The sequence below is a fragment of the Canis lupus genome, chromosome 2, assembly GCF_011100685.1.
Source record: "Canis lupus familiaris isolate Mischka breed German Shepherd chromosome 2, alternate assembly UU_Cfam_GSD_1.0, whole genome shotgun sequence".
Lineage (NCBI taxonomy): Eukaryota > Metazoa > Chordata > Mammalia > Carnivora > Canidae > Canis > Canis lupus.
Window position 1 is genome coordinate 17,504,093 of NC_049223.1, and position 14,215 is coordinate 17,518,307.

Below are 14,215 nucleotides of genomic sequence, written 5' to 3' on the forward strand. Positions count from 1 at the left end.
CCTGAAGCGCCGGGCATTACACTAGCAGAGCTATGTGGGGCCCAGCTTCTCCTGATGACCACAGTGTAGGTGTGTCCTTCTACATGGGGAACTGACCCAGCAGCAGGACAGGATTTTCTATAATAATACATCCTCCCTCTCCCACCTGCTTGGGCCTTTCTGCACATGGTACTGCTCAGCTGAGAATCCACTGACCTGCTTCTGTGGTTAGCTTCGTAGGCTGTGTGAAGTTGGGTCACTATCCTATTTCAACTCCTAAAGTTATGCTTTGGGAATTGTCACTACTTGGGGTTCTGCCAAAAAGGAGACCTTGAAAACTGTAAGGGCAAAATTCGGGGGACAGTTCAGAGTAGTGGTTCTTAGCCCTCATGGGATACCAAAATTGCCACCATGTAAACTTCTAAAGGTACATTAGGTCCTCCCTTAGGGATTTGGTTTCAGTTGGCCACAGGTGGAACATAAGCCCTTATTTGGTTGGTATTTTATTTTTAACATGCTGCAGATGATTTTAATATGCAGCCAGGCTAGATAACCACCAGTTTAGAAGAAGTTGTCTCACATCTAAGCAAATTATCTACACAACAAAACTAAGTGATGTACAGTTGCCCAGGATTATTGATTTCCAGTAAGATTCCTTTGCAGAAGATTCACCAGTGTATACATCCCTACAATTCAGTTCGCATTCCAGACACTTCAGTGCTGACAGCTGACATTTTCAAAGTCACTGGGGAGGAAAACCCAATTCATCACTGGTGGTAGCTTTCCTCTTTGTCCTCTATTTCCTTGTTAATTTACCTGTCAATGTCCTACAAGGATGAATCCGCAGATTGCTTTGTTTACATGACACAGTTGGTTAGGATGGATCGGATTTTAAATGGGCTACTCTATGCCACACAACAGAAAGAGGATAATGATTTATCATCTATTCTTTGACCTGACACACTTAAATGCTATTTAACAGCCAAGATCACATTTCTGACAACTCTCCAGGGCTTCAACAAATGAACTTAACTAGGTTTGAGAACAGAAAAGAATTCCTATCAAGAATCTTTCCATCACCAGCACTTCCTTTCATATATCTTTCCCCCATGGGCTTCAAGTTTTTAAAAAATAAATTTAGTTTATTTAATAGATAATTAAGGAGTAATTTATTTTTCCATTTTAAAATTACAAGTGCATGGAGGTACCTGATACTTTCGATAAGTTTTCTCCCCCTACTGCTACCAAAACTAAAGACATTTAATGACCCAGGTACTCTAGATGTCTTGCCAGAGGTTAAAAAATTAAATTTTACATGGAATTTTCCAAGTGTTTGTTAGAGACCCTCTTCATTCCTTTAAAGATCTTTAATTGGTGATTCCCAAGCCTAGAATGTTGAACTTGAGCTCTATGAGTTAAATGAGCCAAGACTGCTCCATTAATAAAGCCATGTGAAAATTACTTCTGGCCAGAAAGAACAGACTGATACAACATTCAAATATTTTGCTCATTTGTTTCTTAAATGAAATCAATCTGAATGGGCTAATATGTTAGAGCACGGGTTCAAGCTATGCCCTATGGCTGGAATCTCTCTTCCAAATTCAGAACTTACTAGGTTTAAAGAGTAAGGAAATGCCATCGCATTTTTCCATCTTTGGCATTTTGGAACAGGCAGTGGGTTAAGTCAGTCATGGAAAGCACAGTGCTTTGTCTAGCAATTTCCTGGGTGTGCATGCTCAAGAAGACAATCCCAAATTAGGATAAGTGACAGAGCCAAGCATAGAGAACTGAAAGGTAAATAAGCCTGATTGGGGGGGGATGCTTTTTTTTTTTTTTTTTTTTTACTTGGCCAGTGCCAGACTGCCTTGGACCACACCAAAGGTGGTGTTTTCCTGGCACAAACTAAAAAATATTTCAAGTTATGAAAAACAAAATTGAATTAGGAACATTTGATAAGGTGGACCTTGATTATAGTTTCTACTTCCTTTTCTGTCTCTCTCAGTCCTTTGCTTGTCTTGCTGTCCCTGCCTCCCCTGCTGAAAGTCGGTATCAATTACAAATGACCGTAAGAGCAGGTGCAGTCAAGGAAGCAAGGGGTATACTAAGAAACTTAAAAGACAATAAAAAAAAAAAAAAGAAAAAAAAAAGAAACTTAAAAGAACACAAACCCACAGATACTATCTATTGTAAGAAGGACAGGGACATAGAGGAGAGGCACCAAATTTGTCTTGTTAAAAATACATAAATACAGGGATGTCTGGGTGGCTCAGTCAGTTAAGTGTCTACCTTCCGCTCAGGTTGTGATCTCAGGGTCCTGGATCGAGCCCCGCCTCTCCTTCCCTTCTACTTCTCTGCCTGCTTATGTGTATGTTCCCTCTCTCTCTCTCTCAAATAAATAAATATAATCTTTTAAAAAATACAGAAATGTAAACTAGCCCTGTATGTTCCTAGGTCCCCTGAAATCTACTCTTCGCTTAAATTTCAGTTTCCATTTTAGACTCCTATTGTGTCATTGATGCTTCGGGAACTGGCTTAACTCTGACCACAGATTCTTTGACTCAAGTCTTCCTTCCAGCTAACTAGAAGTGAGCTCCATGAAGCCCAAGCCCTCATCTGACTTTGTTCCTCACAATGTCCAGCACACAGAGTATGTTCAGTAAAATTTGTTGAAGCAGACTGAGTGGGGAAGGGAAGAGAGGACAAAGATTATGTCCAAGACGATGAACATGGTACACCAGATACGGCCCTGGCTCTGTTACCAGTCACTCCTTGTCTAGAGACTTGAGTTGAAGACCTCTAGGAAGCTTGCCTTCCACATGATTCTCTGGCAAACCTTGGTGCCTTCACCCACTTAACACCCTCTACTGGACAGGCCTTTCTCTTTCTAATTTGAGTTAGTGAAATCTTAGTTACCATTTAAAAACCCTTTCCTAGATGTTGAACATTCCTGTCTGCATCAATCCCTTCTCCCCTTATAATCTGTATACCTTGGACATGCACATGCTGAGCTGCCCCTTCATCTATTTCGTATTTTACTGCTCAAGGCTTCGGTTTATGGTTGACATCTAAGGTCTACAAAGACAGTGAGTGGCTTCAACATCTCTGCATTTCTCTAGCAGGACATATATGGAAAACATTCATTCAACATTCACCCATGTGCCCTTTACACTGAGCTCAGTCCCAGGCATTAAGAACACAACGGTTCACAGAATAGATTCAACAAACAAACATAAAAGCCAAAAATCTGCCCTCATGGGTTGATAGTCTAACTATAGGACAATGGCAGCAAACAAAATTAATAAATAAAATATACAAAAGAATTATGGGAAAAGTCAAGGAAAGGAGAGAGAGAGAGAGAGAGAGAAAGAGTGTGTGTGTGTAGTGTGCACATATACCAAGGAGAGTATTTGAGGGAAAAGTGTTCTTAGCAAAGGAAAATGTAAGTGCAAAGGTCCTGAGGTGGGCATGTATCTGGATGTCTAGAACACTCATGGAACAAGGAAGTCAGTGTAGCAGGAGCAGAATGAGAATGTAAGAGATGGTGTCAAAAGTAAGGAGCGGGGTGGGATTGTGGATGGTCAGACCAGAGAGGGTCTTAAAGGCCGCTATGAGGACTTTGATTTTTACTCAGTGAAAAGAGAAGCTATTGGATGGATCTGAACAAAGCAGGTATAAGACCCACTCACAGTTTAACAGAGTTGTTCTGGCTGCTGAATTGAGAAGAGAGGTTAAGGAAGCAATAACAGAAGCAAAGATACAAGTTAGGAAGCTATTTATGATGATAATCCAGGGAGGGGTGCCTGTGTCTTAGGCCAAAAGGATCGCAGAAGATGTGTGAGAAGTCATCAGATTCTTGATAGATTTTGAAGATACAGACAACGGCATTTGGATGCAGGATACAAGAGAAAAAGACAGTTAAGAATGATTCAGTGAGGGATACCTGGGTGGCTCAGTGGTTGAGCATCTGCCTTTGACTCAGGGTATGATTCCAGGGTCCTGGGATCGAGTCCTACATTGGGTTCCCCAAGGGGAGTCTGCTTCTCCCTCTGCCTATGTCTCTGCCTCTCTCTCATAAATAAATAAAATTTTTAAAAATTAAAAAAAAAAAAGAATGATTCAGTGATCTGGGGCAGATGGGTCTTGGGTCCGAAAGACAAAGCAGGTGTACTTGAGGTGTGGGATATTATGAAAGGAGCAGGTTTTTGGGAGAAGTTGGGAAGTTTGAGAAGTCTATTAGACACCTTGGCAGTGATACTGAATAGGCAGTTGGATATATGGATCTGGAGTTCAGAGCACAGACCTGCAAAGGAATGCTATTTACAAGTCTAACATCAAATGAAACCACTCACGGAATGAGTGTAACTTGAAGAGAGAAGACCAAAGGACTTAGCCGTGGCTGCTCCAAGATGTCTAGTTGCAGAGGAAGAACCAGCCAAGGAGAAAAAGGAGACAAAGTGAGATCAAAGAAAAACCAGGAAAGCGTACTTGCAGAGATCACACACATAAAGTATTTAAAAGAGGATGAAGCAGTCCAACACGTCAATTAAGAGGAGGACTGAGGATTCACCCATGGATTTGGTAATGGGAAGGTCACTGCTCATCTGATAGGACTAGTTTTGGTTGAGTGATGGATGAGTAACTGGAGACCACATCAGTACAAGGAGAACAAGTAGGTACCACATTTTGAGGGAGTTCTGCTGTAAAGAAAAGGAGAAAATGTAATAGCAGAGGGGAATATGGTTCAAACTTCATTGAGAAGGGAGAAATAACTACATTTTTAGGTGCTGAGGGAGATTCCATTAGAATGAGAAGTAGTGATGAGGAGAAAGGCAAGGGTTTTACAGTTGTGTTGAGATGGGGAATGGGATCTAGTGCCCAAGTGGGTGGGATGGCCATCGCTCGGAACAGAGTAGAAGCAGAGCATCCAGGCAAACATGCAAGTTGGGCTCGGTGTGGTGGTGGGACAATCTTTTGAAAGTTCTCCTCTGTTTGCTTCTACTGTGTCTGTGGAAGCAAGTTCATTGGGGAGGGAGAGGAGATGGGGTTTTGGGGCTTGGTGAGAAAGGAAATGGTACAGAAGTCTTGAAGAGTAGAAAAGTGAATAGAAGAGAGCTATTAAATATTATTTCTGGGCAGCATTAAGAGCCAGCTAATGATAAATTTAGGGTGATACAGGTCAGTGGGGATGTGGCCAGGTTCCCCTCACAGAGGCAGGTGCAGGAACAGAGAGCTGCTTATCTAGGACTGAGGATGTGCTGAGCAAAACCGACAAATATTTACTGAATCAGATTGAGCTGAATGAAACTTACTGCCCATCACCATACAGACTTTGGAGAGTGGTTTTCTCTGTGATCACCTGCCTGTCCCACCCGGCTTTTGTCATCTTCAAGAAGAAATCCACAAAACCAGTATTCTGAAATACTCACCGCCCTTCAAATCTGTGTTTTAAAAAATCAAACAACGCTTTCTGCATCATATCTGTGACCTGCAATTGAGCAAGCAATACATTAAGATAAAATGAAAATAGTACTAATTACAACAATTATATTCCTAAGATTGTTTAAAAACCTGGGCTTCCCATTTGGACAGCACTGCACATATGACATTTTTTTTTTTCACATTTTTCTGCTGCAGAGTTCTGATACAATGACAATTAAAAAGGCCAAGTTCCCCAAATTTATCCTGATGTTTTAGTGACGATACACTGACATTGCAAGTGTTTTCAGGCACTCTCCATTTGATACCATTTCCCCAGACTGAGTAAGAAGCTAGCAAAACCTCCAAAGCAACAGCTATAAAAACAGAACACAACAGGAAGAGATATATACCACAACCTGGAAAAAACATGCTTCCCTGCTAGAAGTCTTTAAGCTCTAAATTCAAGAGGGAGGTGGGGGTCACAGAGCAGTTCAGCAAGCAAACGTCAAGTATAGGCTGCCAGAGGGCAGCCACTTACCTCGTACCCCTTCAGAGAAGGGCCCACCAAGACCACTGGCCGCATGGAAGGTACCACATCATAAGGAGGAGTGTGCTCTGTCTGCAGAAAGAGAGGGGAGGACTTCAGATGGTTGACAGGCAGGGGAACTTAAATATTTTAAGTATAAATTATTCTTTCTGAACTCTGTAATAGGAGGCACTGGCTTTCCAGACCTTTCCTTTTTTTTTTTTTTTTTAATATACATTTTTTTTATTACTTGCCTCTTTCTTCAATAAACTCAAACAAAGATTGGTGGGCTTATTTTCCTAAAGTTCTCAAGGTACCGAATTGTTTACAGTTTTCTTGCTCTCCTCAAGAAATACTACTGACATATTAGTTCCTAAAGCAGGAAGTGCTGCTTTTGAACAAAAACTAGGTGAAAGAACAGAAACATGCCTCATGCAGAATAGATGCTTTAGGCTTTACTGGAAGTTAACACGGCTTTCAAATGCATTTGAGAGTTTTCTGAAGACTTGAACGATCAGGCCTATCGTGGTTAAGTACGGAGAAAAGAAAGGTCTTAGCTAGCTTTGCATCTTAGAGGTTTGTCTTACCTGGATAAAGCCTAATTTTGAAACATTATAAAGTTCATTACCAAATACTTGAAAATCCCTGCATTACTGTGAGAGTTTAAGGCTAACAGGCATGCTTGTTCCAGCAAGCAGTAATTAAGGTCACTAGCACAGGTTAGTGATTCATGTTTTTGAATTTCTGGTCTCTAGACCTTGAAACGTGGAAACTTGAAATATAAGGTTTATGTGTCTTGGAAGGAAGGTGGTTAATGTGTGATAGCATATTCAAGCACGCTACAGGGGCCTCACAGGTTTGCTATCAACTTGCACATCTAATATGCTTCCCTAGAGTGGTTTAGGTAATGTCTCTGTTATATAACTAATTCATGCCTTTCCAGGATAATTCCTCTCCTTTTTGGAAGAGCAGAGGGAGGAGCTAAATTTTGCAGCAATTTCTAAAATTTCGCAAAATTTTCAGCTTAGCTGCTTCACATAAAATGGTCAAAATAAGTTTTTTTTTTTTTTTTTCAAAAAATTCAGGTAACAACAGCTAATCTGCTTGATTACATCAAAACCAGCTATTTCCAAAGCAGAAAATGCTACAGGGACTCAAAATGACTTTTTTTTATTGCAGAAGAGAGAGACAGGCCTTAAACACGGAGGTAAACAAATCAGTGTCATGTGAATCTTTCGGCATTAAGGAGTGTCTAAAAAAGATATATTTTTAGAATCACAGAGACAAAAAAAAGTTTTTTAACTATTTTAAGAAATTGCAAAACTAACGTGCGAATGTGAACTTCTGCATCAGCCTGTTGCCCAAGAACATTCTACTGTTGCTTAAAATTGCCCATTACAGGGCACCTGGGCGGCTCAGTCAGCTGAGCTTCTGACTCTTGGTTTTGACTCAGGTCATGATCTCAGGGTGAGGAGACTGAGAGCCCTGCCTGGGGGTCTGTGCTCAGCGCTGAATCAGCTTGAGATTCTCTCTCTCTCCCTCTGCCCCTCCCTGCTGCTTGTGCTCGCTCGCTCTCACTCTCTCAAATCAATAAATCTTTTTAAAAAATTGCCCATTACAAACTTTATGACTTTGATCGAATTTAACTTGCTTCGGGGCGGGGAGTTAAAAAGCATTTCAGCTTCAATAGTTTCCATGTTGAGATTTCGTCTAGAGTAGCAGACAAATATATTTATGGGGGGTGAAAATAATGCTGTGACCGTGCTGTCAAATTTTAGTCCTTCAGATTTTACCTAGTGTTCAAACTTAATTTTAATAGACACAAGAAAGGTAAAATACATTTTCAAACAGGGAAAAAAACAAAACAAAACAAAACAAGACAAACATAATACAGTAACAGCACAGAGGCCACAAGCACCAGTCTAAAAGCAGCCTAAAACATGGAAAACAGCCTCATCCATGAATCTCGGGTTGTCTTGTTGGTTTTGAGCTCTACATTGAAGTTCACCACATAATCAATAACAGAAGAATGAATACCAGTGCCGAAGGCATCATAAGCATATTTGTCATGACAGTGATTCCGTCTGGGATCATACTGAGAATGTTTAGAAGCCAAGTCCTTATAGCTATTCAGTATAAGAATACCTTTTCCATTGTTGGAATTGGGAATATGAATTGCATAGCTACCAAGAAATTTTATTTTGAGTCTGTAAGTATTAAGTGGCCCAGTATTTTGGAGGTCTTTGGTTCCTTCGATCTCTGGCTGCCAACTAGCGAAGCATTACCCATGCTGGTCATCAATCAGCTTCTTATTCAATAGGGTAGCTACAGAAATTACCTTATTTGATGGAATATTGGTACTTTATGCCCTAAGGATACCGACACCATCATTTTTACCTACTCTTTCCTGCTAGCCTTATTTGTTCCAATTCTTTAGCTGAAAAATCACAATCAACATTTTTCAAGGTTGAGAATTTAAGACTAAGCAAACTTTGAAAATATATCTCGACTAACATGGTTTCAGTTCATGTCACTGCTCTATAAAATTCAGAGTGTCTGAGGGATGCTGATTTTCTAGGCATCCGCACTAGGAAGACTGTCTGTCACTTGGCTGCAAGGTTTAGCTGCGCCGAGAAGGTAGGACCAGAGAGAAGGGCCCACTGTGCGGGTTTGCATCAAGCAGGGGCTGTCTGTGTTAACACACACACAAAAAAATCCAGGTTTTCATTTTTGTCTGGAGCGCCGAGGTCTTCCATTATAAAAGTAATCCTCATTTATTTAAAAACAAAACAAAACAACAAACTTTACAGTGCAGTCTCTGACATCTCATGGATAATTTTAGAGTTCCTCCATGTGGCAAAATGCTTGTGTGCAGGGGAAGAGAACCAAGGACACAGAGTTTGGGACAGAGGCAGCTTTCCTCCACACATGTCACGAGATGTCCGCATGGTTTGTGCAGGACACATGGCTCAATAGTAGGAAGTAGGATTCCAGAAGACAGCACAGTTGGCTGTGCAAAGTGGTGTGTCAAAAGAAAGGAAGGAATGGAAATTGTGTGTGTGTGTGTGTGTGTGTGTGTGTGTGTGTTGGGGCGGTGGGGAAGAGGTGATGTCCTTAAAAAATAATGCTTTCAAGCTACAAAACGTGTGAAAAGAAACAGATTTTGTTTGGAGTAAAGGGAGCTCTGGAATACTCTGGTTTGCAGTCAGGGGACAAGGAGCATCACCGTGTAGCATCTTGCCTGGCCAGTGGCAAAGGCTCTACGCATGGCCACTGCCCCATTATCTGACAGGTGAGGTCCTGCAACCTGACTGAGAAGGCAAGAACAGGGGGAGAGTACTTATAGAGGACAAGAGGAGAAACTCACAGTAAACCGCCAAAACAAGCCTGCAGTTTTCCAATGGTCTTGCTCATCGGCAGATTTTGCACCTAGTGGATTAGAAGTTTAAATACTGACTAAATTAAAAATTGAATAATTTCTTTTAGTACAAGCTATGTATCTGGATAGCATAAATCAGAATCTAATAATGGTTTTAATATGATTGATATAAGTTAAATTTCTGGAAAAAAAGAAAGAGACAAAGACAGAATAAGCATGCACAGTAGAGGTGCATTATTTGGAGCTGTCAGCGTTTGACATCTCAGAATGTTGGAACAGATTCCCTTGGTGGTAGATATTTATTCCATCAAAAAGGATAAGTACTGTAATCTTGCTTTAACAAGGTCACTCACTGAATTTAGTCGGTTTGAAAGGCATGGACTCAATTAGCTGTTTGAGAGGTTCTCTTCTTGGGATAGGAATGACTGCATTTAAATGAAACTGGGATTTAATGCTAATGATGCCAGTGGCAGGATAAACACAGCTTATGTCAATGTAAACTTACCGATTTCTGCTTCTGCTTAGCTACAGCAGCATGGAAAAGAAACAAAGAATAACACAGCATGCACGTTATTGGCTTATCAAAGGACGCAGACAGTCAACAGGACCAGAAATGTGACGCAGTGCAGGTGAGCAGGTGGACAGATGGGAGTTTGGAAGTTATTGTTACCTTCTTAAAGAAGGGTATTCTTTTCTCTTTGGAGTGGGGTGACGTTACACTGTTTGCACTGGGTTTAGGGGAGCGGTGGTTTGCTGGAATATCATTTTCTTCTGCATCTAAGCCAGTAGCATCTATGTCTATAGCTATATACAGACAAACAATTCAAAAATCATCAGGTAGACAGGAGAGGAAAAACAGGTTATAAAAAAAAAAAAATAAAACGAAAGCAAACAAAACTAACCATAGTAAAAGATCTATCATGAGTGCTGAGCATCATCAACAAAGTAAAATGTAAAGTAAGACACGTTAAGAACGCAATGTCATCAAACCTAACAAAACCCAAAGATTTCCCCTCAGGGTAACTGCTTGCTTGCACAAATGAGCTGCCTGCTAGACCTCCTGGGTAATATTTTAGAGAAACATTTTTAATGTGTAGTTTCAAATACAGTACTGGTATTTTTCCACGTCACCTGTAGATGAATATGGTTCAGAACATCCGGCTTCGCGCCTTATGGGATCATCAGTCACCTTTTCAATAATAAGCAACTACATTGGAAACCTTATAACAACATGCCTCAGATTTCTTATTTTGCTTGTTTTTGTGTGAAAATAAGGGCAATGTGAAAAGCTTCATGAAAAACACAACAGGCATTTGAGGAAAAGCGAGAATAGAAAAATCTTAAATTCAGGGACGCCTGGGTGGCTCAGCGGTTGAGCATCTGCCTTTGGCTCAGGGCGTGATCCCGGGGTCCTGGGATCGAGTCCTGCATCAGGCTTCCTGCATTGAGCCTGCATCTCCCTCTGCCTGTGTCTCTGCCTCTTTCTCTGTGTGTCTTGTGAATGAATACATTTTAAAAATCTTAAAAAAAAAAGAAAAATCTTAAATTCAGGCAACCTAAAGGAGTCCTACACAAGGCAAAGGATTCAGGGAGGCTTCCAGGATGGGCCAGATTAAAACGACTCCAAGGGGCACCTGGGTGGCTCAGTTGCTTAAGCATCTGCCTTCAGCTCAGGTCATGATCCCAGGGTCCTGGGATCAAGGGAGCCTTGCATCAGGTTCCTGCTCAGCGGGGAGTCTGCTTCCCCCTCTCCCTCTGTGTGCTTTCTCTCTCTTAAATAAATAAAATCTTAAAAAAATAATAAAATGATTTCAAGATGGTATGTACCCTGTCTGGCAGGCCTGACTGAAAACTAATTATAGAGCACCGGACCTCATGATCTCCAAATGAAATGAGTCTTATAAAATGACCTGATAAGAGACTTCTGACGATTTCTATAAAGCGCTTCTAGAAATGCATTTAACATGAGAGACAGAGTGGAAGGACACAGAGAGGCCAGAGAGCATGGCACGGGTCCCCTCGTCTGGAGAATGAGAGGTTTAGGCCTGGGGTTCAACATGCTTTCACTTTTAAAATCTTTTGTCTGGAAAACTGGAGCACTGAAAGATTCAGTGTTAAATAAAAAAACAACAACAACAAAAAGATCCAGCATCTCATTCCAAAGTTGATAAAATGCTTCCACGTGCAATGACTACAGAATTTCATCAGCTGCAGAATCGGAACTGGAAAGTATTTTGAGGATCACTTTCAACCCTCTTATTTTTAAAAGACTAAAATGATAAGACTCTTAAAGAGTTTAAGGGACTTGGCAGAGCCAGGACTCAGAGGCGAGGCTCTGGGTCTGTGCGCCCCTGGCCCATGCCTGCACCCTGCTGCCTGTTGGGGGGGCGCTCTCAATGCAGGCACCCTCCCTTCCTCAGCTCCCCGGGCTTTCCAGGTGGGGGTCCTCACTTTCCGGATTCAGGAAGGGACCAGAGGTGAGCTCCGGAGAGAATTATTCTATGGTTTAGATGAGTCCTGGAAAAGAGAGTCTACTCAATCTAACAAATAAACCCCCACAGCACATTCAGATAAGGAGCATCTGGAAGGAACGGTTTGGTGTCACTAAGCAGCTAGCATTCCTGCCACCCACGGGGGAACATGGGGGTTCACACACAGGCAGCCGCTGCTAACCTCTTCCAATCGTGGCAGATCACCTGACAGCCATCACATTTTTTTTTTTTCCAATTTGGAAATTATTACGGATATTGGGTGACTCAGCCTTTTTGAAAACTAGGATCTCTCGTTCAATTGTTCCTTTGGTTCATCTGATGAGGTCGACGATGCGTGATGGAGTGGGACTCCCCAGCACCGTTTGCACCACATTGCACGTATTAAGGGCCGCTTGCAGAGCAAGCAGGGAGGACTCCCTCTCCAGTGAAAGGAGTAACAGACCGAGTTAATTCCAGGTATTTAGTGAGACTTACCTAGTAAATAAGTCTTTCTCCTTATACCGCCCACACATATTGATGCACTGCAAGGCTCAGTACGTGGTGTGCGACAGAAACACTGTAAGTTGAGGCTGACTTTTACATAACCCTGTAATGCTCTTCCCTAAATCCTAACTTGGGAAGAATGCTGTTAGTGTCTGCCTGGATACTATGGAGAGGATCCAGGTCAGTTTTCTCACTATCTCTAGATCTACCTTAACCAAGTCAGATCGGTTTCTCTTCTGGTGGTAAATTCCCATCTACTTTTACCTTTCTCCTCTTTTCTTGGGCTTATAAAGGCCTTCAAGGGATGGTAACTTCCTGAAAGCCTCTCCGAAACAGGATTCCTGCAGGCGTGTTAGTTGACAGGACGCTGGCAAAGTTCATGCATGAGATTTTATGATCTGGCCATTCAGTCTGGTCTGCTGTGACCAGTGGGTGGATTTTTGAAATATTTTTTCTAAGTAAAAGTGGAAATGCATACAAAGTTTAGCTATAATATTGCCCAGATGTTTGGCAACCCACACGTAGCCTGAGAACCCAAGTCAGGTTTGAAATTTACCTATATTTGGATGCAAGGGCTCAAAATCCCAAATTGAGAACTTTCTAATTTATTAGTTCTGACTTTTGGTTAACTTAAATTTAAAAGCATCTGGGCTTATTCCCAAACACAGGGAATTCTAAAACATTTGGCCACTTTCAAAACACATTAAAGAAATTTACTAAGACAGTTAAGAAGCATGTTCAACTCTTTTTCATAGTTCCATATACTTTATTAGACTCAGATGGTTACCCCTTTTTTGTTTCATACTTGTATCTGCAGACCTTGGCAAATATTAGTATTTACTTGGGAAAAACTACTTTCATAAATATTAAAATAGTTTATTTTCTTAGTCCTCAACAGAATGATGTTTCTTTACTTTCTTTCCTTTTTTATTTTATTTTATTTTATTTTTTATTTTATTTTATTTTTTTTGGTGGAGAGCCTTGGAAACATTTTTTGAGACCTAAATTGTAACTTCATCTTAGACACTTAGGTCCAGTTGAGTGGCATGCTGGGGTGACCTGTGTGGGTACGCACATGTAGGTACGGGGAATGTGTTGTGTAACCGGCTACTACTCCATTACCCAGATGCGAGGTGGAAATTTCTCCTTTTCCAAATCCTTGAGAACTTCCAAGTATATTTGCTTTAGGCAAACACTTATATTCTTCGGTCCAGCAATGGGTGAGGTGAATGTAGATGGGGCCTCTGGGGGATACAGGTGAAAGTTACATCTCTAGGCCAATCCACACTGGATTGGTTAGGCAGTTTACCCTGGAAGGTGGGGTGGGGGAAACTTCTCTGTAGAAATTTTCTAGATTTTTCCTTTAAAGAAGTTGAGGTATTAATATGAAAATTATAGCAGGTTCCCAATGTGCCTACTCCAAATTTCGTAGCTGGCAAATGTCTCCAGTCATTAAGTGACAAGTGTTTTCTGTTCTTGGTATCAGAAAAGTTATTCCAAAGTCCTGTATCTATATAACACTTGCATCAAGTTTTAAATCATCCTTACTTTATTGTAGTAAATTAAACTTTAATTTTAGTAGTGACAAACATCTGTCTACAAAAATGAAATATTATTTTTACAAACACACTAACTTACTCTTCAGAATGCATGTGGCCTGCTCTCCTGATATTACCAAAACCATGAGACGGCTACAGTATGGTTTAAAGAAATGGAAGAATTTTCCTGGTCTACAGGAGTGGCGCTGACATCTACGGATGGAGCCGCAGATGTCAGCAGATGAGCCCTCTCACTATATGATGTAACATTTCCCCATTTCAGGAACCTGGTGACAGTCCTCTCGAGTTTCTGAGGCAGTTTTTAAGATACATACAAAGGGTACAGCTTTAGATCATAATCTCTGTAACTTCACATGTTTGAGAAGGAGCGGAGATAAGC

The 14,215-nt window shown here is 41.1% G+C and overlaps 1 protein-coding gene across 12 annotated transcripts in view; it reads right to left on the reverse strand.

Annotated features, from left to right (window-relative positions):
- The window catches only part of CACNB2 (calcium voltage-gated channel auxiliary subunit beta 2), a 374,689-nt gene that overhangs the window by 20,813 nt on the left and 339,661 nt on the right, over positions 1 to 14,215 (reverse strand). For 8 of the 12 annotated variants that reach the window (XM_038529965.1, XM_038529967.1, XM_038529973.1 and 5 more), the window contains 3 exons: positions 9,973 to 10,106; positions 5,936 to 6,016; positions 5,406 to 5,464 (listed from right to left, as the gene is read on the reverse strand). In XM_038529965.1, the coding sequence (XP_038385893.1) occupies positions 5,406 to 5,464; positions 5,936 to 6,016; positions 9,973 to 10,106 (274 nt within the window). Of the gene's footprint in view, positions 1 to 5,405; positions 5,465 to 5,935; positions 6,017 to 9,290; positions 9,353 to 9,807; positions 9,828 to 9,972; positions 10,107 to 14,215 lie in introns of all 12 variants that reach the window. The other 4 variants (XM_038529966.1, XM_038529971.1, XM_038529968.1 and 1 more) reach the window with 2 other exon arrangements.